The sequence below is a fragment of the Myotis davidii genome, unplaced genomic scaffold (genome assembly GCF_000327345.1).
Source record: "Myotis davidii unplaced genomic scaffold, ASM32734v1 scaffold217, whole genome shotgun sequence".
Taxonomy (NCBI): Eukaryota; Metazoa; Chordata; class Mammalia; order Chiroptera; family Vespertilionidae; genus Myotis; species Myotis davidii.
In genome coordinates, this window is record NW_006290034.1 from 850,350 (window position 1) to 872,767 (window position 22,418).

Consider the following 22,418-nt stretch of genomic DNA (forward strand, 5'->3'; position numbering starts at 1 on the left):
GCGCACATGCACACACACATATGCATGCGCACACACGCGCACACTCTCACACGCGCACACTCTCACATGCACACACTCCTGGCTTTCTCTTTTATAGGACTTCGTTGTATTGGTTTTATAAAATATAAGCTCATTTCTGGCTGGTTTCTCAGTGGTTAGAGCGCCAGCGACCAGCTCATTTCTCCGTCAAAGGCACGTACCTGGGTTACAGGTTTCCCAATCCATGTGTCTGTCTCTCTCCCTCTCCTCCCTCCCTTCCACTCTCTTTCTAGAAATTAGTGAAAAAAAAACCCCTTGGGTGAGGATTAACAACAAAAAAAAGTACGTCTGGGAACCGTGGCGTCGCTGAAACCAGGCCCCTTCGGCACGACTCTCCTGTGGAAACCACACCCCATGGGGCACTGGGTTTTCTGTGCCGAAGACGGTGCCAGGGAACCACAACCTGAGGGGGCAGTGAGCGGGCACAGGCCTGGGGCCACCGGGAGAGGCGGGCACCTACCTTTCCCACCAGTTCAGCGATGCGAGGGACCGGCTTCCCCTTCTGGTGGCGCGGGGTGGCGGGGCTCTGGCCGTCCCAGTCCCGGAGCTCCTCGATGGCCTGCAGGTAGAGCAGGGCGCGCAGGCCCGTGCAGTAGTCCTCGATCACCGTGAAGTCCTGGTTCTGGACGGCGCTGCACACCTGGGGGGACAACGGGCGTCAGCCCCACGCTCGCCCCGCGCCCGCTCTCACCTCCTCCACCAGGTTCACCTGTGTGCCCCGCAGGCTCAGGTGGGCATGGGAGGGGCGGGGAGGGGTGGCCACCGCACCAGAGCTTGCACGACCGAGGAATATCAGCCAACGTGACACGCCAGACTGCACGCTTGGGGTCTGTGCCGTGTGCTGGGCGCAGGGACACCCCGGGGGCTGCTCCAGATGACACCCAACGGGCGGAACTTCCAAGGAGGCACATTGGCACAACAGGGGGAAGGACCTTGGCTCTGGCCCGTATGCTTGGTGGTCAGTGTCCACCCGGAACCCAGGGGCCTCATGATGTTCAGGGAGAAGATACAAAAGCCACGGTTCTCTTACTGCACAGACAGGCGCGCGGGGGTGGGATGCGGATGTAACTGCTCAGGAACGAGGCTTGGTGCCTCCCAACCGCGGGTGAGCCCGGGGTCCCAGGCGGGAAGAAGGGAGGTCTCCACCGCCTCCGTGCGCTCTTTTTAAACATAAATCCATTTTCACTCATTTCAGCGAGGAAGGGAGAGGGAGAGAGAGACATCAGCCTCCTGCACGCCCCAGTGGGGATCGAGGCCACAACCCGGGCCTGTGCCCTGACCGGGAATCGGACTGTGACCCCTCTCCCTTCCTCGCTGAGATCAAGAGAAATATATTTTAAAAAGCAACGTGTGGCTTTGGGACAGGAAACTGTACCCCTGGGCGACTCCGCGTGCATGTTTCACACACTCATGTGAGCCAGTCTCTCATGTCTTCCCTGGCGGTAGCGGGTTTAGGAAAGGTCTGCTTCATTGGGGGCATCTGTCGTTCCCCCAGCATCATTCTGCCACCAACAGGCCCATCACATCCACGCCGCTGGGCAGGCTCAGTCTGCTACATCACGTGACTATTTGGGGACGCAGTGCAAAGGCTCCCCCTGTGTGTGGGGGGCGATGCCTGTGCCTGAACGGGACCTATGCTTTCCTTTGCCTCTGTGCTGCTCCACTTAAAATAATGGCCATGGAGCCCGGCCGGCGTGGCTCAGTGGTTGAGCATCGAACTAGGAACCAGGAGGTCACAGTTCAATTCCCGGTCAGGGCACAGGCCCAGGTTGCGGGCTCCATCCCGCACAGGACACGTCCCTTTATATCTCCGCCATTTTCCTATCCTCTGAAGTTTCTCTCTCTCTCTCCCTCTCCCTTCCTCTCTGAGATCAATAAAAATATATTTTAAAAAAATAATGACCACAGAATTTCTTAGCGAAGGTCAGTGTGTCAATGGCCGTGGAGGAGCCGATCATTCCATAATTGCGAATCAATGCTCTCCTGGCAACGCAGTAGCTGCGCGCCACTGACCCGCCCTGGACTCACCGGGCTGCTGAGAAGTGAGCTTGCTTTCCTATCTGGGGGGGGGGCTTTTGCTTTTTCCCAGAATGCATTTTTCTTTCAACTGCAATGTATCTCTAATTGTCCCCATTTTTAATTTCCTACAGTGAGATGACTTTTAACTTGTAATTAGAATCTGTAACAACTCACGTCTTTGTCTCCAAACCTGAACTATAACTCTAATGCCACGAAACACACACACACACACATACACACACGCGCACACACACGCACACACGATACAAAGAAACAGCACGACCAACGTGAGGACTGGGTTTCCTCAGAAGAAGGTCACCTTGGGGGCCCAGGTTGCTGTGACTCAGTTGTGGGGTGACGACGGAGCATGAGGCCGTCACCCCACAACTAGGCTTGTGCACACACGGGAGTGAGCACCGGGTCACAAGGCTCTAAGGGTTGGCTTGCTGTCATTGCAAAAAGAACTCACTGCCCCAAAGCAGAAAGACACAGCGCAGGTCAGAAGAACCGGTCTCAGACAGCCTGGAACGACCTGTAATCTCGCTGGCATGCGTCAGGAGGAGGATCGAAGGATCGTAAGCGCAAGGCGGAGAGAGAGGCCCTCCAAGAACAGGAGTGGCCACACCCCAGAACTCCATTATCACCATCAGCTAAGAACTCAGCATCCTTTCAAAACTGTAATTGGGAGGATGGATCGGGAACTGGGACAGCTCATCGCCAGCAGAACTGTGGGCACGAAACTGAGTGTCGTGATTGGAAACGCAGGGAGGTAGGCAGGGAGGTAGGCACGCAGGAGGAACCGACTGTGAACTGTTCTTTTCGGGTCAGAAATTTCTTTTTCTTGTAAGAGAAATACTCAGAATGGCACCAACAGCGATTCGGAGCTGAACCTTTGGGGGGAAACTTCAAATATACGAAGCCCGTGGTAACCCTGAGGATGTGGGAAGGGAGGGTCGTAAGTGATACCTGCAGGACAGAAGCTCCGCTGTGGAGGAACTGAAGGCCGCTCTCGGCGGAGTCGATCCCACCCGTGGCCAAAATGGGAAATCCGGGCAGAGCGCGCGCAATGGAGGTCACGGCTCTCAGGGCGATGGGCCTGATGGCCGTGCCTGCAGGAGAGAGAGGTCAATGGTTAGCACGCTGACCGCTGGCTATGCCGTCCTGTGCTGGACAGAGCCCGAGTTCCTGTCTCTATGTGAGAGCTATCCACACAAAACAGGCACACACTGCTATGTCCCAAGTATGTCCGTCTGTAAAAGGCGTGTTTATTTTAGGAACGTTGATAGCACGATGGCGTGAAGACGTGGGACACAAGTGGGTATGGCAACCTCGCACGAAATAGATGCACACTGCAACTGGATTTACTACAGTGATGTGTAGAAGAACGTGCATAGCACATTCAGGCACTGGGTCTTTTTTTATGTTTTAATTTTTTAAATTTTTATTGATTTCAGAGAGGAAGGGAGAGGGAGAGACAGAAACATCAATGATGACAGAGAATCATGGATCGGCTGCCTCCTGCATGCCCCCCACTGGGGACGGAGCCTGAAACCCAGGCCTGTGTCCTGACCGGGAATCCAACTGTGACCTCCTGGTTCATAGGTTGATGCTCAACCACTGAGCCATGCTGGCAGGCCAAACATCTATATATATATTTAAATTTGAGAATCTGGTAGAGGTGGCTAAAGGGAGGTTGGTGGGGGGACATCTGTAATAGTATCAATAATAAAATAAATAAAAGAATACATTAAAAAAGCTTTGAGAATCCAAAGGTCCATGCAGTAAACTGGCAGACATGGGTGTTCATGACATGAGAGCTCCAGTTCACGGGGGGAAAGGGAAGCAGAGCTGCCCTCTGCATGACTAGGCCTCGATGAGGAGAGAAACAGTCAGCGGGCAAGAGTGTAGCACACATGCTAATGTTGGGTCACTGGAGGGTTAATCATTGCGTGTAATTCTGTTCCCCTCCCGCCCCCCCATCATGTGATGTCTGGGACAGCCACTGCTACACAACTGTCTTCAACACAAATCCACAGTCAATGGCTCCAGGTAGCAGGAAAGCAGAAACTGGGTCATAACGCCCACACGTGCTCACAGTGTGTGCACAGAGAAAATGCAGTTTAATTTGCTTACGTTAATTAAGATATAATGAATGAAGTGGATAACAAATTGGTTAGAAACTGAACTTTGACAGTCTAATTGTTAAGAGTTGTAGCATCACCCAGAAGAAATGTTAGCAAATCAAGAGTTTCAAGGATTTGGGAGTTGCGAGTTTGATTTTGATACGATACAGATAAATCAAGTACTAGCAATGGTATACTTTACTAACTCGAGCTTAACGTGGTAATGAACCTACTAGAATGATACGTACGTGAGACTCAGCTGTTTAAAAATACATCTTTACACAGGGACTGAAGTCCTCTAGAAAAATAGCATAATTCACCCCAAACCGGAGCTCTAAGGGGACCAGGCTTCTACGCAGAGGCAAGAAAACGCAAGCGGAGGAAGAAGAGCAGCTGTACGTTGCTGTCCTTGCAGGGTTACTGGAAAAGTGCAACGTTCTGTGAAAGTGTTTTCATGTTTGCCGACTGTTTCAAGCCTTTTTCCTGCTGCTGTGAGGGGAAGGCCCGGAGCCCTGGGCCATGGAGGGCCAGATGCCGGGAGGGGGGCTGCCTGTGCCCGCGTCAGTCATGCCACCCGCAGGACGCTGTGCGTGGGGGCTGTCACGCCCCAGGAACCTGCTATCAGACGCCTGGGGCCACGCTAAGAGCTCAGGATTAGAGTCCCGCCCCTTCGGTGTGAGTCTCGGCTCTCTGTCACCCACACGAGTGTGACTGGGCCAGCTCCTTCGTTCCTAAGACACCCTTCTCCCTCCCTGTGGAAAGGGGACATCGCGGCAATAATACAGAGCAGCTCGGACAATTAAAGGGCACAATCTGTGGACAGCCCGTGGCACGGCGCCTGGTCATTCACTCCGCCAGCTGCTGCTGCTCTCAAAGCCGGAGAGAAGGATTGGAAGGGCATCCAGCCGTAGACACGTGTGGGGTGAAACATGTGTCACCCAAGGGTGTTAACCTCCTAGACTTTAAATTTGGGGAACTTGCCATTCCCATGTCATTTAATTTCTAAAAACACATAGTTTGCCTGTGACTATAAGGGTCTGTGCGGGTAATGCACTGTTTGGGGTGCTACTGCAGGATCTACAGGTACAGCCCTTCCGCCCAGAGATGCCGCTTTGAGAAATCGGTTCCGTCTGCACAGACACGGAGTGGCACGTGCAAAGATGTTCCATGAAGTGTTATTTTTTACAGCAAAACCGTGAGGCCACCTGCACGATCCCCAATAGCTTTGCCATCAAATAAATCCTAGTTCGTCCGTATATGACGTCCTCGGGAACCTTTAAACGGGCCTGCCCGTATCTCCGGGATAGATGGTAAAGAACAATCCACGTGATCTGGCCCCACTGTGGCCAGAAGTGCGTGCACATTCTCTGTGGGCGCACAAATAGAGAGAAGGTCGAGTGTTAAACTGTTATTGTCTCTGGGGATAGGATGAAGGCGAACTTTCTACTTGGTAACTAGATTTCCTATTGCTTGACTCTTTTAGATAAAAAAGTGTTGATTCATTTCTGCAATGCCATGCTCTTAACCACAATGCCATACTTCTTCCCTATTTTAAACGCCTGTAAAATTAAGTTAGAGAGAGGAGTTAATCTTTATAACTAATAAATATATGTTGTCCATGTATGATAAAATCAAGAATATTCGTGTTCTAGTATTAATTAGTGGCAAGGAATTATATTAAAGTGATGGTAGCTAGTAATTGCTGTAACTATATGACCCAGAGAGAGAAAGTCCCAGCTCATTATACCTGTATTTATTCATAATTACACGATATAATTATAAATAGCATTCTCTTTCACTCTAAAAGTGTCCCAGTTTGGTTGATAAATTATAATGACCATGATACCCAGGCGTTATAGGACAAAGGTAAACATGAATGCAGAGTGAATACTGATTTAGAACAAAACCACAATCTTATGAAAAACGCAGAAATGAACTACAGTGTCCTGGACTCAGAGGCTGGCATGAAGGAATACATGTTTGTAAGCATGTCACTGGGTGGGGAAACACATGGGATTCATATGTGCTAGCTGGAGCTAATTAGTCTCTATGTACTTTCTGCTTCCCACCTGTAGGTGGCCACCGCACGCTACACTGATTAATCCACTCATTAGCAGCATTTTCAATACTGTCATCTTCAGATAATCAGCAATTTATTTAAAGAACCAATTTCTGTAGAAATAATTGCCACAGAATGGCCTGGACCTGCGTTTTTATAAACTGGAATAAAAGTGTTAAGATAATCCCTGACATTTCAAATGCCACGGGCTCACCTTTCTCTGGACGGTGCTGTGGCGCTGCTTAAACAATTACCGATGACAGCGCCGTTTAATGAAACCGTCCCGTAAGCGCACGCTGACGTCGGGCTGGGGAGAAATGCAGCGTGTGGCACGTGTACACGGACGAGACGGAGCCCGACGAGCCAGGGTCACTGAAACACGGACACGGCTGCTACTCCCCCTCGGCTCTGTTGCTGCATCGGGCAAGGTGCCACCACAGGGGCACCCTCTTTGGAAACCAAGCATGGAGAGTTCTGTGAACTGGTTCGTGCCACTGGCTGGTGTGTGTGAAGGTGAGATGAATCCATGGCTCTATAAAGTGGAGTCATTGCGTTACTTGTTCAGTAACCTCCATGCAAGAGACAGTGAGGAAGGGCGACTCCTGCCCTCATTTAAAAACACGTCAGTATGTTTTTGTTTACAAAATGGTGCAAATGTTCAAAGCAGAGTGATCGAGGGAACCCTGGAAACCTCGTCATCTGCATTTAACACGGACCAGGGCAGCGGTCGCCAACCGTTCGGACCTCACGGACCACGGGTGGGTGACCACTGGACCAGAGTTCGCCTGGCCAGTGTGGCTCAGCGGCTGAGTGTCAACCCATGAACCAAGAGGTCATCGGTTTGATTCCTGGTCAGGGCACATGCTTGGGTTTGGGGCTCGATGCTGTTTCTCTCTGATAGACATTTCTTTTTCTCTATCCCTCTCCCTTCCTCTCTCTCTCGCTTTCAAAAAAAAAAGTCAATAAAAAAATAAAATACCATGGACCAGAGTCCTGACTTTTCAGCTCCCTGTCCCAGGAAGACCGGCTGGTGAATCGCCGGGGACAAAACTCTCTGCGACCTTCATAATGTTTAAGTCGAGAGCTGACGCTGTGCGGGGGTAAGACGCGACCTTTATACATTTTATAGACACAACACGCTCATCCTTTTCTATGTCCTCGCAATAAGCAACCAGTCACTCAAATTTACGACCACGTTTCAACAGCACAAGAAAGCACCAAGTAGGACCGCATCCTGAGGGATATGCGGGATCGCTCCACGGGAACTCCGAAATACCCCCGAGGAGGAAACCAAAGAGGCTCAAGGAGAAGCTGAGCGACCACATTCCCGGCGGGAGAGTCCGGACTGTTCGGTGTTACAACCCTCCTACAGATTCGCCGAAACCCACGTCAGAATCCCAGGAACCGTCTTTGGGGAACCTGAGGAGCCTGATTTGAAAGTTCACATGGAAAGACAAACGGCCCAGAGTCACCCGAATGCCCCGAGGACGGACGCGGGACTGGCTGTCGGTCTGAGCACCAGGCCTCAGCGTGAGACACAGACAGGGCGGCTCCCAGGCGCTCCTCACACAGCAGGGCGGTGGCTGGAGACCAAGTCACCGGGTCAGGTGAGTGGGGAAGAGAAGTCACTGGAACAACAGTGCTGGTTAGAAGGGAAATCCACCTTCTAACTGCTGGGTCACCTCACATTTAAGGTGGATGGGAGATCTCCGTGCAAAACCCGAAACTATCAAGTGCCCAGAAAAACACGTGGACCGAATCAGGAGCATGTCCTTGTCACCGTGAGTTAGGCAAAGAGTTCTCCACAAGGACAGTAAGAGCAAATAAGTACATTAAAAATACTGATGAACTGAATTTACTCAAAAAATAAAGAAAGAAGCTAAAGTACAGAAAAAACATTATATTTACACACATCTATCTGACAAAGAACTCTTACTCAAATGTATTAAGCACTCCTCTAAAGCAACGATTAAAGATGAATAACTCAATTAAAATGGGCAAACGTTGCATAGACATTTCAAGAAAGAAGAGACATACAAACGGGCAGTTGGTACACGAAAAATGATCTACCACAGGACACAGCTCACCGCGTTAGACGACAGCTAAAAATCAAGAGCCCCCCGACACCGAAGCCTGAGAAGGCTGTGAAGTAGGAATCTCCTACGTTGCGGGTAGGAGCGTACGATGGTGAAATCACTTTGGATAACTGAATATTTCTCTAAAAATTAGACATACACCTATGCCATGACTCGGCAAGTTCATTCCCAGACCTTCCTCCAGGAGAAACAAAGACTGCAGACGTGTATGTGCAAGAATGTCCACAACGACCTTAATTATAATAACCCCAAGTCAGAAACTACCCAAGTCCATGTCCGTCAATGAGAGACTGGATAAACAAATTGTGGGCATTTTTTTACTGAATATTTTGTTCATTTTTTAAGTGTAGTTGGTATGCAATCTTATATCGGTTATACCACCAGTTGCAGGTGTACCGTCCAGTGACTGACCTTGTATACCTTACAAAGTCATCATCCCACTACTTCTAGTCATAACCTGTCACCATGTAAACTCATCACAATATTATTGACCATATTCTTCTCTCGCCTTTTTCGCCCTTCCTTCCCCCAAGCTCTCCTCTCCCTGCTGCTAACCACCCGTTCGGTCTCTGAGAGCTCTCTGAGATTTGTTTGTTTTTTTAGATTCCACATATAAGTAACACCCTACGGTATTTGTCTTTCTCTGAAATAAAAGCACCGAATATGAAAGGAAGAAATGACTGTCACTGTGTTAAGGTGACCTGATACTACATATATAGACAATCCTAAAGAACCCACCAGAAATTAATAGAAAAAATTCAGTGAGGCAGCAGCACACAAAATTAATATGTAGAAATCTGTGTGTTCCTATACACTAATAACAAACAATCGGAAGAAATGAGGTCAATTAATGAAAACTGTCAGCAGTAAAAGAGACTTGTATACGGATACCTGCAATGCAGATGGTCACTGAAAAAACTAAGCACCTTTTCCCTTTTCTTAAACATAGTGGGGTGACGCTGGTTAACAAAACTATGCAGGTTTCTGGGGCAAAGTCCTACAACACATCATCTGTACACTGTACTGTGTGCTCACCAAAAGGGTGCAGGTCCCATTCCCCATCGGGGCACAACCCTAGGTTGCAGGTTCGATCCCTGGTCAGGGCCCATACGGAAGGCAACAGATCTATGTTTCTCTCCTTCTCTCTCTCTCTCAACAAAAACATATCCTTCTGTGAGGATTAAGAAAGAAAAGCGAGCCTCTCCCATCTGGATCCGCCTGCTGGATGCCTTCCGCTGTCAGACCATTGAAAGGCTTTGTTTGTAACATCGGAGAGCACCTGCCCATTTGTGGACAGAAAGGAAACCTGCGAGACAGTGGATCTTCTATTTTCAAGGTGGAGGGGCCGAAAGTCCGCCAGGAAGGAAACCTGGGGGAGCCGAGGACCCTCAGGGCAGGTCTTCGGTGTGTCCATCTCTCCCAGGTTTGCAATCTCGAGAAAATTTCTTGGAGGCCATGTGTTTCCAGAGCCACATAGATCATGTACACACACACACACACACGAGGTGCCATAAACCCATTCCTGACGGATAAGACTTCGGGCACATGGAGTCCAAGAATGACGCAAATATAAAGACAGGGAATAGGCCCGGCCGGCGTGGCTCAGTGGCTGCACATCGACCTATGAACCAGGAGGTCAGGGTTCGATGCCCAGTCAGGGTACAGGCCTGGATTGCGGGCTCGATCCCCAGTGTGGCGCGTGCAGGAGGCAGCTCATCCATGATTCTCTCTCATCACTGATGTTTGCATCTCTCTCCCTCTCTCCCTTCCTTTCCAAAATCTATAAAAATATTATAAAAAAAGACAGACAGGGACTAGGTCTGAGTCACAACCCCGCAGGCTCCGCCGAGCTGAGCGCCACGCGGGGCAGACGGCCCTGGCGAGCACTGCGGCATCGCACTCTGCTGCCTGCTGGACTCAGAGACCCAGAGCCAAGCTTCAAAGCTGTCACCACCTGCTGGCGGATCTGTGAACAGATCGTGAGGGTCTGTGCACGCGGAGCCCAGTGCCATTTGAGTGTTTCTCTCTCCAGAACCGAGCGCCGGCACTCCGGGTGCTGTTCCCACGGACGCCGCGTCAGTGTGAACGCATCTTCCCGCTGAGCCCTTGAGGACACTCGGCCGGTGGCGCCTGGCAGGGGCAGGGTGGGCTTGGGGGAAGCAGCCACCCTGGACTGGCCGCTCCCGGTTGCTGATGCCTCTGATGAGACTCGGGGCTCTGGCCAAGAGGGGGTCCTTCCTTTGGGGGTTGGCACGGACGCTCCGGCTGAGCGGGCTGCGTGCCAGCCTGCACGATTCAGCAGCTCCTTGCCCACCGGCCCCGGGCTGACATCTGTGGGCACGAAAGGAGGCTGCCGGTTCGCAGGACCGACTCGGTGGGAAAGGATGTGCAGTCCGTGTCAAATGCACACAGCTAAGCCGAAATGTCACGCAGATGTTGTTCCTCATTCGTAGCTGCTCATTCCACTCCCTTTGCTGCCATAACCGCTTCATCATCCCCGTGCTGGCCCCGTACACGCTGATTCCAAACACTGCGGGGCCTTCGGAACCGGGCACCGGGCGGCGCAGACGTGCAAAACCCACGTCAGCAGCCCGGCTGGGGCGCGGCGCCCGGGCCCCGCAGGAGAGGCGGTTGGGGTAGCCTTTGTCCAAACGGCTATACATTGTTTTCTCAACGGGGCTCAAGGGCTCCTTGTAGCTGTGCTGACAGAGGTCACAGTAGACCACACAGTCTCCCCCATCTTTTCGGGTGTTGCTGCCCTGAGTGTAGGTGGCGCCAGCAGTCTCGAGGTGCCCCTTTCCCTGACACTAACGTTTGTTTCACCCCCGGCGACAGAATGAAGGGCGAGACTGGCACGCTCACGGCAGTACGCGGCTGGAAGCAGGTCTGCCTGCCTTCCCGAGGTCATTTCTCTGTGAGCCCCGAGATGCCATCACAGGACCCCACAGGCCTTCTTCCTACCTGCTCAGCGGTTACGGGCAGCTCCTGAAATCTACAACTCTAAAGTGGCCAAGTATTAAAAAGTTTCTGGGGGAAATGATTTATGTCCCATGTCCAGCACAGAACGAGCCAGGGAAACATCTGTGACTGCTAGAGAGGGCACGCACGCCAGACACTGTGGGCAAACAGAACGCTGACAAGTTTAACGACTCACAGTGGCCCGTTTGTGGGGAACACAATGTCGCAATCAATAATCACTAGCCCATACAGACAGCCCTGTGGCAACTCCACCAGGCGTGGTGTGCACCAGTGAGGTCATTCAGGATCAGAAATCAATAGGGTTTATAGACGTTGGGAAATGTCAAACGGGAAATGAGTGCTTGTGTTTGTATTCTTTCTGGGGCATCCTTATGACTCAGATCTTAATGATTCCTTAAAAGGTTCCCTAGCACCGGGAAACCAAAGCAAACATTTACCCTCTGCCTCTTAATGAACTATCTGCAGGGATCTAGATGGGCCAGGGAGCTGTTTTACGTACAGGAAAGTAAGGTGTCTCCACCAGAACTGTGGTTTCCTTCCAAACCGCGCCCCTGACCACGCCCCTCTGGCCACGCCCCTCCTGGCCACACCCTCCTGACCACGCCCCTCTGGCCACACCCCTCCTTGGGGCTTCTCAATTCTCTCACAAGGATTTTTTCCATTCATTTCACAGCACTTCGTTAGCCTCTAAAATACAGGCTTTGGCACAAAACATTTCACTGGTAAGTTCTTCAATTAAAATTCCCCTTATAATAAAAAATAAAAATAGGGTAAGGGGGGGTCTATGGAAAGTCTCTGTACTATCTTCTTAACTTTTCCAGAAATTCAAAGACATTCCAAAACAAGGTTATTAATCCTTTATACAACATTTGGATTCTCCCTGCTCCTATCATAAAACAACAGTTTGTCCGTATTATTTAGCAAAAACAAAGAGACAAACTTGCGAATACTAGAGATAGATTTTTGTTTTAAAAAAAACAAAGCACTGATAGTTTCTATTAATTGCCGTTTCCTGCTGTTAGCGGCGGTGATCACAGTGGTCTTTGACTGAACTGCCTAACACGTCCAGAGGCCTCTATACGGCTTTCACATGCGATTTCACTCAAATCTCCCAAGATCCCAGGAGCCATTGCTTTTAATGCTCAGAAGGGTAGCCCGTCCTGCCCTTGGGCTGGTAAAAGGAAGACCTGGCTTCCACCTCCACCTGTGACTCCACAGCAGCCCTGCCCCCACATCGCCTCCGTGAGAAGGTCAGTATGTGTCTGTCGCACTTCTGTCCACACACGCATGGCCGAGGCCTGCACTCGGTTACTATGCGCCCAGGCGCTCAAAATAACCCCGCAAGCCAGCTGCTATCAGTCCTACAAACAAAAGGACGAGTCGTTTTTTAGTAAAAGCTCTTCTAGCCTGTGCTGACAGGTCAGGTGCCTGGAAAAAAGCTGTATGCAACCATTTCTCCATTAATGGGGTGATGTCCCATCGCCGTAGCTCTCACCCAGTCACCTACCACGTAAGGAAGACAGAGCAGGGAATGTAACGTCAGGTTTCCTCAGAAACGATGGCGACCGGGCTGCGTGGCAGGCAGAGGGTGTAGACTCCAGATGAGGCAGATGGCCATGTTTACAGTCCCTTCCACTTTAAGCAGAGCGGAGGACACAGCCCGGTGTAAAATCTATTATTTAAACACTTCAAGGGGAAAAGTGTTGAAATAGACGGCTCATGACTTGGGGAGTGTTAAGAGACACAGTTATTTCAACACTCCGCACGTCAGGAGCCATTTATTTCAACACGTCCGCCCTCAGAAGATCCACCCCAAGGGGACAGCTTTCCTTTGCGGAGAGCGTGCCAGGAGGCCCAGACACCGAGGCCGAAATGGAAGTTCTGGTGCTGGGGCTCTCGGTCACAAAGCTGATGGGGGAGCCGAGGTTTCCGTTCCGGCCCAGGTGCCGAGCCTGAGGCGAGCTCACCATCAGTGCCACCTGCCCGGGCTTCGTCCAGACATCGCCTTTGTCCTTAGTGGCTGCGGGGCGTCGGGGCCCGCCTGAGCATCAGACGGCGAAGGAAACGGGCTGTGGGGGTATTTCCACACAGAAAACACATGTCTCCACTCACCAGAAGAGGCTGATGTGACCCAGACTCTTTGGGAAACTCGTATGTGATGACGGTGGATGACACATCCTTTCTGTTTCACCTGTTAGGGTTTTATTCTCCTACAGAAGTGTGGACGTCTACGGTTATAAGAAGAGTATCTGACAGTGACTGAGGGATTTCCCGCAGGTTGTCCCAGGACCTCCTAGTAACACTGCCGGTAACTGTTTCCATGTTTACGCAAACCCAGGAGTCACATATTGGGAAACGCTCTCTGGGTCTGGTGTAAGGGCACTGATTCCATGCACCGGGGCCCCATCCTCATGACCTGATCACCTCACCAAGGCCCCAGCTCCTAATACCATCACCATGGGGGTTAGGCTTTCAACCTATGACTCCAGGGAGTTCACAAGCATTCGGTCCACAGCACCAACCAACCCCTCTGACAATCTTCAGGCCAAACATCTGTAGGGAGAAGTCAGGAGGTGGAGGGCATTGTGACACATGGAAAACAGACTTTGAACACAACACCCTGCAAGGGAAGATGCTGCGAGAATGCACGATACGGACACGCAGTGTTTCCAAGGAGGAGTGTCCACGTCATTAACCATATACTTTTAAGGTGTGTAGAGAATGATACATTTGGATTTGGGTAACTGAGGTTATCTAGATGGAAAACCTGTGAGCTACTGAAGAACGTGGAAGATAGCCCACTCTTCAGAGTTTTGTTTGCCATGCACAGTGTGCTCTGTAATTGGGGTTCTGTGAAACGGCGCATTTATGTCTAGTAGCGGAGAGCTAACAGGGGGTGTGGCGGTGCTGACTAATGGAAAGCTTTGCTACAATGTTGTCCAACTGCAAAAAACCACGGAGGGACTTTGGGGTCCTAAAACCTTGGTATCAATGTCTGCTTTCGTCTCTCCATAGCACCCTCGAGCTCAATCTTAATCATTCTAGAAATAAAGCTAACAATGCCTGTCTCATGCAGTTGTTGTACGAATAAAATGAAATTCTGAAAATGCTTTGAAACAGTAAAAGTGTTACATAAATATCAGTGGCATCGTTTTTAAATTAGCTTTAGAAATTGATGGGTACATAGCAACATGGATTCTATTTTGTGACGACGATGAAGGTGGAATGTATTGCCCTCACTGTGTGTGAGGTAGAATGCTATGCACTTTTATAATTACTATCTCTTAAGAATAATGACAGAATTTGGAGCGATGGGAAGACCAGTGAACCCAGGACCGAAGTATTCCATCAAGGTGGGGGAGGGGCTCAAGGCCAGCAGATGAGCTCAGGTGGTGCGACCAACACAGGTCAGCGCGAGGAGTCCGGGTGGGATAACGAGGCAAGAACTTCAAAGGGTGGGGCTTGCGAGCAGCAGTGAAATCATGAAACCATTATATGAACACCTTTCCCTTCTGCTGACCTTAAAACTCAACACGGGTCTCAAGCCTTATTTTCTATTCTCCTTCTTCCTCCACGTCTCACGGTCGGCGAGTCGGGCTAACATAGGGAAATGATGGGGACGATGGCACCTAGAGGCAGACAGGTGCGCACGCACCTCTCCACACACAGAGGAAGTCACTTCTCACCGCTGTCATTCCTGCCAGACAAACACTGTAATCATCTTATAGCTGAATGGCACACAATGCCGCGAAAGGTCTTCACAGGGGAAAAAAAATATGTTTTCATCCTTTTACTTTCTTTAGCAGTGATTAGTTCCAGAAATATAAGGTATCATCACTTCTCAAAAAGCAGTGCGGGTTATGAGCTTGCTCCTCTGAAGCTGGCAACGTGTAATGAGTGTGCTTTATTCTGCAACATCAGCCAGCCTCCAGAATGGCAGGTGCTGTGGAACGGCAACAATAGAACAAGTCGGCTAATGCGTACCAGAGGCGCCGAAACACTGGGCGACAGACACGCAGCCTTCCTGTTCCGAAGAACGCTCTCCTGTATAATTACCAGTGCGGTCTTATACCGAGGCACCTCAGTTTCTAAATACTTAGCTTTTTAAGATTTCAGTATCTTTTTGGTACCAACACGGATATGGAAGTGTTCTTACGGACATAAGGTAAAGAAGTGCATTCAAGCACTTGTATGAAAGTATTCTGAATCCTAAAGACTAGAAGGGTGGTTTGAGAGCATTTTAATTTATTGCAAAAGTGTGGACTTGAAGAATATGTGTGATTCATGTTACAACGATATTAGAGTTAAAATGTCCAGCAATTTATAACATAGTTATGTAGGTATGTGCACTCTGTTAAATGTGTGGTTTGGTAAAAAAAAATAAAAAATGATGATGGCCTTAGCCGGTTTTGCTCAGTGGGTAGAGTGTCGGCCTGCGGACTGAAGAAGTCCCGGGTTTGATTCAGGTCAAGGGCACGCACCTTGGTTGCATGCTCAATACCAGGCCCTGGTTGGCAGGCCACCAACTGATGTGTCTCTCTCACATCAATGTTTCTCTCTCTCTCTGTCTCTCCCTTTCCCTTCCACTTGCCCTAGAAATCAATGGAAAAATGAGGATTAAAAACAAACAAAAAAACGGTGACATTTATTTCCAAAAGCAAAGCTTCGTTTTGTCAACCACGGAGAGAAACCCGTCCCTAACCTCACTAACTGAGGCGGATTTTGCTGGAGACAGGCGTTGCAGACGAACCGTAGCTGTGTGCGGTTACCTGTCTAAATGCCAAAGACGGTCCGTGGGCGGTTCAGACAGCGTGAGCTCCAGGCTGCACTCGGAGAAGGTAAATATCAAAAGTACAAAATCAGGAAAGTGGGCCCCAGGCCTTCCACCGTCAGACATGGGTCCAAGGCAGGCGCGGGGCCGAGGACACATGTGCGACGTCCGGGACAAGGAGACAACATGCACCTGGAGCGGACGGCCCGGCAAGGGGTCCCTGGGATGAAGGCTGGGCTGCTGGATCGCGGACACGGGTTAGGACAGTGACGGCGAACCTTTTGAGCTCGGCGTGTCAGCATTTTGAAAAACCCTAACGTAGCTCTGGTGCCGTGTCACATACAGAAATTTTTTGATCTTTGCAACCATAGTAAAACAAAGACTTATATTTTTGATATTTATTTTATCTATTTAAATGCCATTTAACAAAGAAAAATCAACCAAAAAAATGAGTTCGCGTGTCACCTCTGAGACGCATGTCATAGGGTCGCCATCACTGGGTTGGGATGACTCAGGAGGCTGACAAACAGGCCCCGGGCGAGGGCACAGAGCTCCCTTCTGTGCGCTTTCCTGAGGCTTCGGAGGGGATTTTAATGTAAAGGTCAAGGAAGAGAAAGAAAAGGCCGAGGCTCTGCATGCTGGGCAGCGTGATGGACACCTTTGACATTAAATATGTTACTCTTATGAGAACCCGTGGTTATTAACATATATATTTGAAACCACATCAATTCAAGACGAGTTCGGAAACCCGACTGCACAAATACGGGGATATTAAGTGCCAGCGACACTTGCTTGTGGGAGGGAAGCTGACAGCTCTCTCGGAGAAAGAGATAAAGGAGGACACACATCAGGAAAGAGCCCATTTGCGTCTCTCTCCGGAAGTGCCACACGAGGGAGGGAAATTAGAAAGGACGTGGTTGGTGCCAAATGGCTATTTCATTTCAAGAAACTTGTTTGAGAAGATAGTCCAGAATGACTTCTGAGGGCAGCACCGGGTATGGATTTGTAAGAAGACAGAAGAATTGGGAAGGGGGACGAGACCAGGTGTTTGGGGTGCACCCCCTGGCTTATCTGGTAGCAGCTCTGTGCCCTGGTTTGGGATCCACAGTGACAACACAGAAGTCATCGGCCGTCACTGTGTTTCGGACTTAAACTCAATACGTTCTTTGCATCCTGCCTACGGCCTCTAGCCAGGAACTCCTCAAACACTGTCCTGTTTACAGTTTCTTTTTTCCCAAATATATTTTTATTGATTTCAGAGAGAAAGGGAGAGGGAGAGAGAGAAACATCAATGATGAGAGAGAATCATGGATTGGCTGCCTCTTGCACACCCCCTATTGTGGATCGAGCCCACAACCTGGGCATGTGCCCTTGACCAGGAATCAAACCGTGACCTCCTGATTCATAGGTCAACGCTCAACCACTGAGCCACACGGCATGGCAAGTTAGCAATTTCTTAAGGATGTCAAGTGTATTCACGCCTGCCATGTCCCCTGGGATTCCCACAGCCTGAAATGCGTCCTCAGGGCCTCCTGGACCAGCCTCACCAGACATTCCTTCCTTTCACCCCCGGCCCTCGGGGAGCCTGCCTGGGGTGGCAGCCATGCCCACATGCCTCTTCCTTCATGTGCCCTCGGAGGACAGGAGGAGCAGCCAGAGACTATGTGCCTGGGAGTCTGCCCCCAGGAAAGACAGCAAGGGAAGCTCCAGGAAACGCTGGGCACGGCCATCACTCAAGTTCCCAGAGCTGTGCTGAGTCTGTTTCCTCATTTGTCACAGGGGCCAGCGACAGCACCCACCTCGCGGAGTTAAACCAGGACGCACGTGTCAAAAGCTCCCGGTTCTAAGCGTCCGACCGTTCTCAGCCCTTCGTGAATATTCCTTCTTTCCTCCAGGACCAGTGTGCGTGGTAATGAATACAACTGAGACCTCACCCCTGAAGGCCCGGAAAGGGCTGCGTGCTCCCCTGCAGTGGGAGCGGATGGACGGTAAGTTCTGTAAATACTATTGTTATTAGAAGATCGCCACGAGGCTTCAGCATCGCGATGGAAAAGAAATGCGCGTTGTTGCTTTCTTATGATTGATAGTTTGTCTTAAATTTGGATCAAAGCTCCCAGAGAATGAGCAATTTGGAATGCATTTACTTTTTACTGGAAGGGGAATAAAGGATAATAGCATTCTGCTCATGTAGCTCGTTCCCTTTAGGAGGTGTGAATTATAAGACATTTTCTGGTGGAAAAGATAATATCAGACTTCGGTCTCCGGTTGGTTTTACCCCGGGTCCACGCTGGGAGAGAAAACAATGAGCGTTACACTTCATTTATAATTTCCACTGTGAGCGTGATAAGGACTAGTGTACTCTCAAATCAAATTACTCCGCAGTGGTGGCATTTCGATCCAGCGAACCCCCAATTCAAGTGTCCGGTGTCCTCCACGGAGGCCCCCCGAGTGGGGTAAGGCGAGAGGGCTCCGTCGTGGGTGAGGGTGTCAGTGCGAGCCGAGAGCGGTGCTGACTCCGCCGGCTTGATCTGCGTGGCCGATGCACGCGTGTCAATATTCAGCTCCAGGGGGCAGGCCCGGGGCCTGTGCAGAAACCAGCTTCACCCCGAGTCCTGGAGCCGGATCCGCGCCCTCTTCCTCACACTCAGACTGAGCTGCTGATGGCTCCCCTCTCAGCTTTCACCCCGGAACGCGCTTCCCCCCTCCTCCAGGAGCAAGGAGAGGAGAGACGCAGGGAGGAACGGAAGGGCTGCTCTCAGGGCTCCTAGAAACCCGGGTACAAGGTTCCCCCATGAAGTCACTGTAGGGATTTTATCTGGGGTCGCAATGCCGTTTCCCACCATGGTTACAATAGAGAACAGAGCGTGGAAAAAACACCACACGGATCGGATTTAGAAAGAAAAGCAATGCAGATGAGACACGGGCAATGGCTCCTCCAAACTGAACACAGCGTTTTCAGTGACTCGAACTTAGACGCTCCAGCTACAACGATGCTGTGAGCTTCCCAAGGGTCTGCAGCCCCTGCTCTTTGCACTTAAGGAAATGGAGTGGCATCAATCTCAGAATAAAGAACACCTGCATCCTCTATCGTGATTAAGAACAAACCATTAAAAAATAGCATGATTTTCTAAACGAATAAATTTCTCTTTGCCATCTGTCTTTTCTGGCTTACTTGCTATGGATTAGAAATCTACACTTTCCCCCCCTTTTTATTGAGCCCGACAAAGCATTCTATGAGGTTGGGTGTGATAAAGGGGATGACAAAAAGAAAATCCAATTTTAGATACATATTTCAGGTAATTGAAGAATTACCACCTTCATTTGGTGATCAAAGTTTTCACACATGCTAAGTCCTTATAAAATAACTAAAAATGGCCTTGATAGTATCTTGTTTTTTTTTTTTTTTTTTTAAATCTAAAACTAGAGGCCTGGTGCACGGATTTGTGCACTGGTGGGGTCCCTTGGCCTGGCCTGCAGGATCAGGCCGATACCAGCTCTCCGACATCCCCTGAGGGATTCTGGATTGTGAGAGGGCGCAGGCCAGACCAAGGGACCCCATCGATGCACAACTGGGGCCAGGGAGGGACCCCTGGAGGGCTCCAGGGTGAGTCTGGCCTGTCTCATCCAGTTCCGATCAGCCAGACCCCAGCAGCAAGCTAACCTACCAGTCGGAGTGTCTGCCCCCTGGTGGTCAGTGCACATCATAGTGACTGGTCAAATGAACAGTCGGACACTTAGCACATTCGGCTTTTATTATAGAGGATAATGGTGGGAGATGAAGTCAGGTCAATGATGTGAGTTGGGTGGAAACTGCCGGGAGAGTGAGGCCAGGATCCAGCTCTTTTGGGGGTAGATATAGCTCTGACGGGCAGATCTGATTTCAGATGCATTTATGACAAATTCCTCTTCCTGGTCTATCAATTTCTGAATAGAAAATTCCAACGATTCATTGAAACAATACCGGTTTAAAGAACATGACTGTCATCGAATCACTACAGCTGATTCTATTCTGAAACCAATGCAGAATAATATGGAATGTAAACTGAAATTAAAAAAAAAATAAAGACAGTCATGCAAAGAAGAAAAATGTGTAAGACAGAGTCTTAGATTCCACTTGAACTTTTATGTAATGGTCACTTTGTCCATCATTGCCCCTAACTTCAACTCCTAAGTGTCAGCTGACCCTCAGGACTATCATCATACTTTCTAGCCGAACGTGGCCCAACACCACAAAGCTGACAAGTATTTAGCACAGGACCGGCCCCGGGTGAACCTCCGTCCATACATCAGGCATGCCTTGATCAGGGCCAAGTTCAAACAAAAGCCCGCTGAGACTTCTGGACCTGAGATTGTTTACATTTTCAGAGAAACATTACTCTCCGGCAGATGTGTCAAAATGTAGTTGGAAAAGGTACAACTTTCCAGCTTTTAGCTATGCTTTTGCCTTGTCTTTTCTAAAACAAGACAAAAAGAAACACAACAAAAAATTTCAATTTCTTCCCAGTAGATACTCACAAAGTGAGTTTTTATTCACTATTCTGTTTATGCCTAGGCCCTGGCCTATTGGATGCTAGGAATCCTAATTACAATTTTTTTTAAATAGGCTTTTATGCCCTAACCGGTTTGGCTCAGTGGGTAGAGCGTCAGCCTGTAGACTGAATGGTCCCAGGTTCAATTCCGGTCAAGGGCATGTACCTTGGTTGCAGGCACATCCCCAGTGGGAGGTGTGCAGGAGGCAGCTGATCGATGTTTCTCTAAAATAAAATAGGCTTTTATTGATTTTAGAGAGAGAGGAAGGAAGGAGAGAGTGAGAAGCATCCATTGCTTGCCTCCTGCACACCCCCCCAATGGGGATCATGCCTGAAACCCAGGTATGTGCCCTGACTAGGAATCAAACCGGAGACCTTTTGGTGTATGGGATGCACTCACCAAGCGAGCCACGCCAGCCTGGGCCCAAATCAATGATATCGTCCTCTTGTGTTAGTGCATCATGCTCCTTCCTCACTAGTCTCTGCTGTTTCTTAAACGCAGGGTGGTAGGTCCTCCGATGCCCTGGCACACGGAGATTCCGTTTCATACACGTCTCAGCTCCAATGTTATTTCTCAGCGAGCCCCAACCTGGAGCTCCACACCCTTCCTCCTCTATTACAGTGACACCACCCCGAGTTGCTATGTTCTCAGCAGTTGGGCGGACCTGAGATTATCCTGACTTATGGTTTATTTGTCCTCGCCCTGCCTACCCCGTTCTAAGGTCTTGAGTTCGGAGTCTAGAACAGTCCCTCGCATACGGAAGGCTCTCTTAGAAATACATATTTAATGGGTACATTACTGAGCCAGTCTCTTTGCCATCCAGATATCAGATGCCCTACAACATGGCTTTCAGAGTAACAGCTGCCTTTATCGGCCGCATGTCTGGGGACTGAATGCAGCAGAATGTGTGTCACTGGGATGTGTATTTTCTATTTTCTCGTATGTTGCGTAGTTTTTACATCAATACTGATCAGGTGATAAACCTCGTCTTTTCAGCTTCTCTCTACACTGTTTAGCACAGCTGTTCTTCAGTCACTGCCGGTCTCCTGCTGACGTGCTCCATTTCAAACACGTAGCCTATCTGCTCAGAAGTCAGAACATTTTGGTTTTCTCCACTTAGATAAGCAGTTTTCTAAGAAAGCCCCATTTCTTTATTGTAGTATAAGTTTGACTCCTCCACTCAAAATGTTATAAATTAAACATCCCATATCAGATGTATTCTATAGCGTTTTTATTGAGAAAAGTAATATAGTGTAGCTGGAGTAAAAGTAAAAATTACTTTAAGTCATATGAGTGTAGATAAATAGTATTATTGAATAAAGTTATTGCCAATTACAAGATTGTGTGAGATAGGAGACGGAGATATCTCGGAATAAAGAAATTCATCTAAGTTGCCTAAGAACTGGATCAGAATAATTTTAATAGACTATGAGTTTCAGAGGAACGCTGTGCTGTAAATCTGTAGGGTGCGCCCCTCTGGGTCCCAAAGGGCACTCACGAATGTTCCCCGCCAGCCACACCCCCTGCGCTTACTTAGCATGTCCAGGGAGCTCACTAATGGAATGGGAAACAGCCCAGCTGAGGTCAGCATGCCCGCCTGTAAGAGGGTAACATTCAGCACCACGGACAGAGCTTACAGGGCCCCACCAGGCATGAGGTAGGTGCGCTACCCAACACCCAGTGAAATCCCATCCCTGTGGCCTGCATTTCAGGGTCCCGGGTCTTGGTCTCACATGCAGTTCAGCTCAATATTCCATGATCCCTGTCAAGGGCCTCAGGTGGGGCTGCAATTTTCTTCCTTT

The 22,418-nt window shown here is 49.6% G+C and overlaps 1 protein-coding gene across 1 annotated transcript in view; it reads right to left on the minus strand.

The window, feature by feature from the left end:
- The window catches only part of DPYD (dihydropyrimidine dehydrogenase), a 322,055-nt gene that overhangs the window by 18,598 nt on the left and 281,039 nt on the right, over positions 1-22,418 (minus strand). The window contains 2 exon segments of the mRNA XM_015563508.1: positions 500-679; positions 3,025-3,167. Of these exon segments, the coding sequence (XP_015418994.1) occupies positions 500-679; positions 3,025-3,167 (323 nt within the window).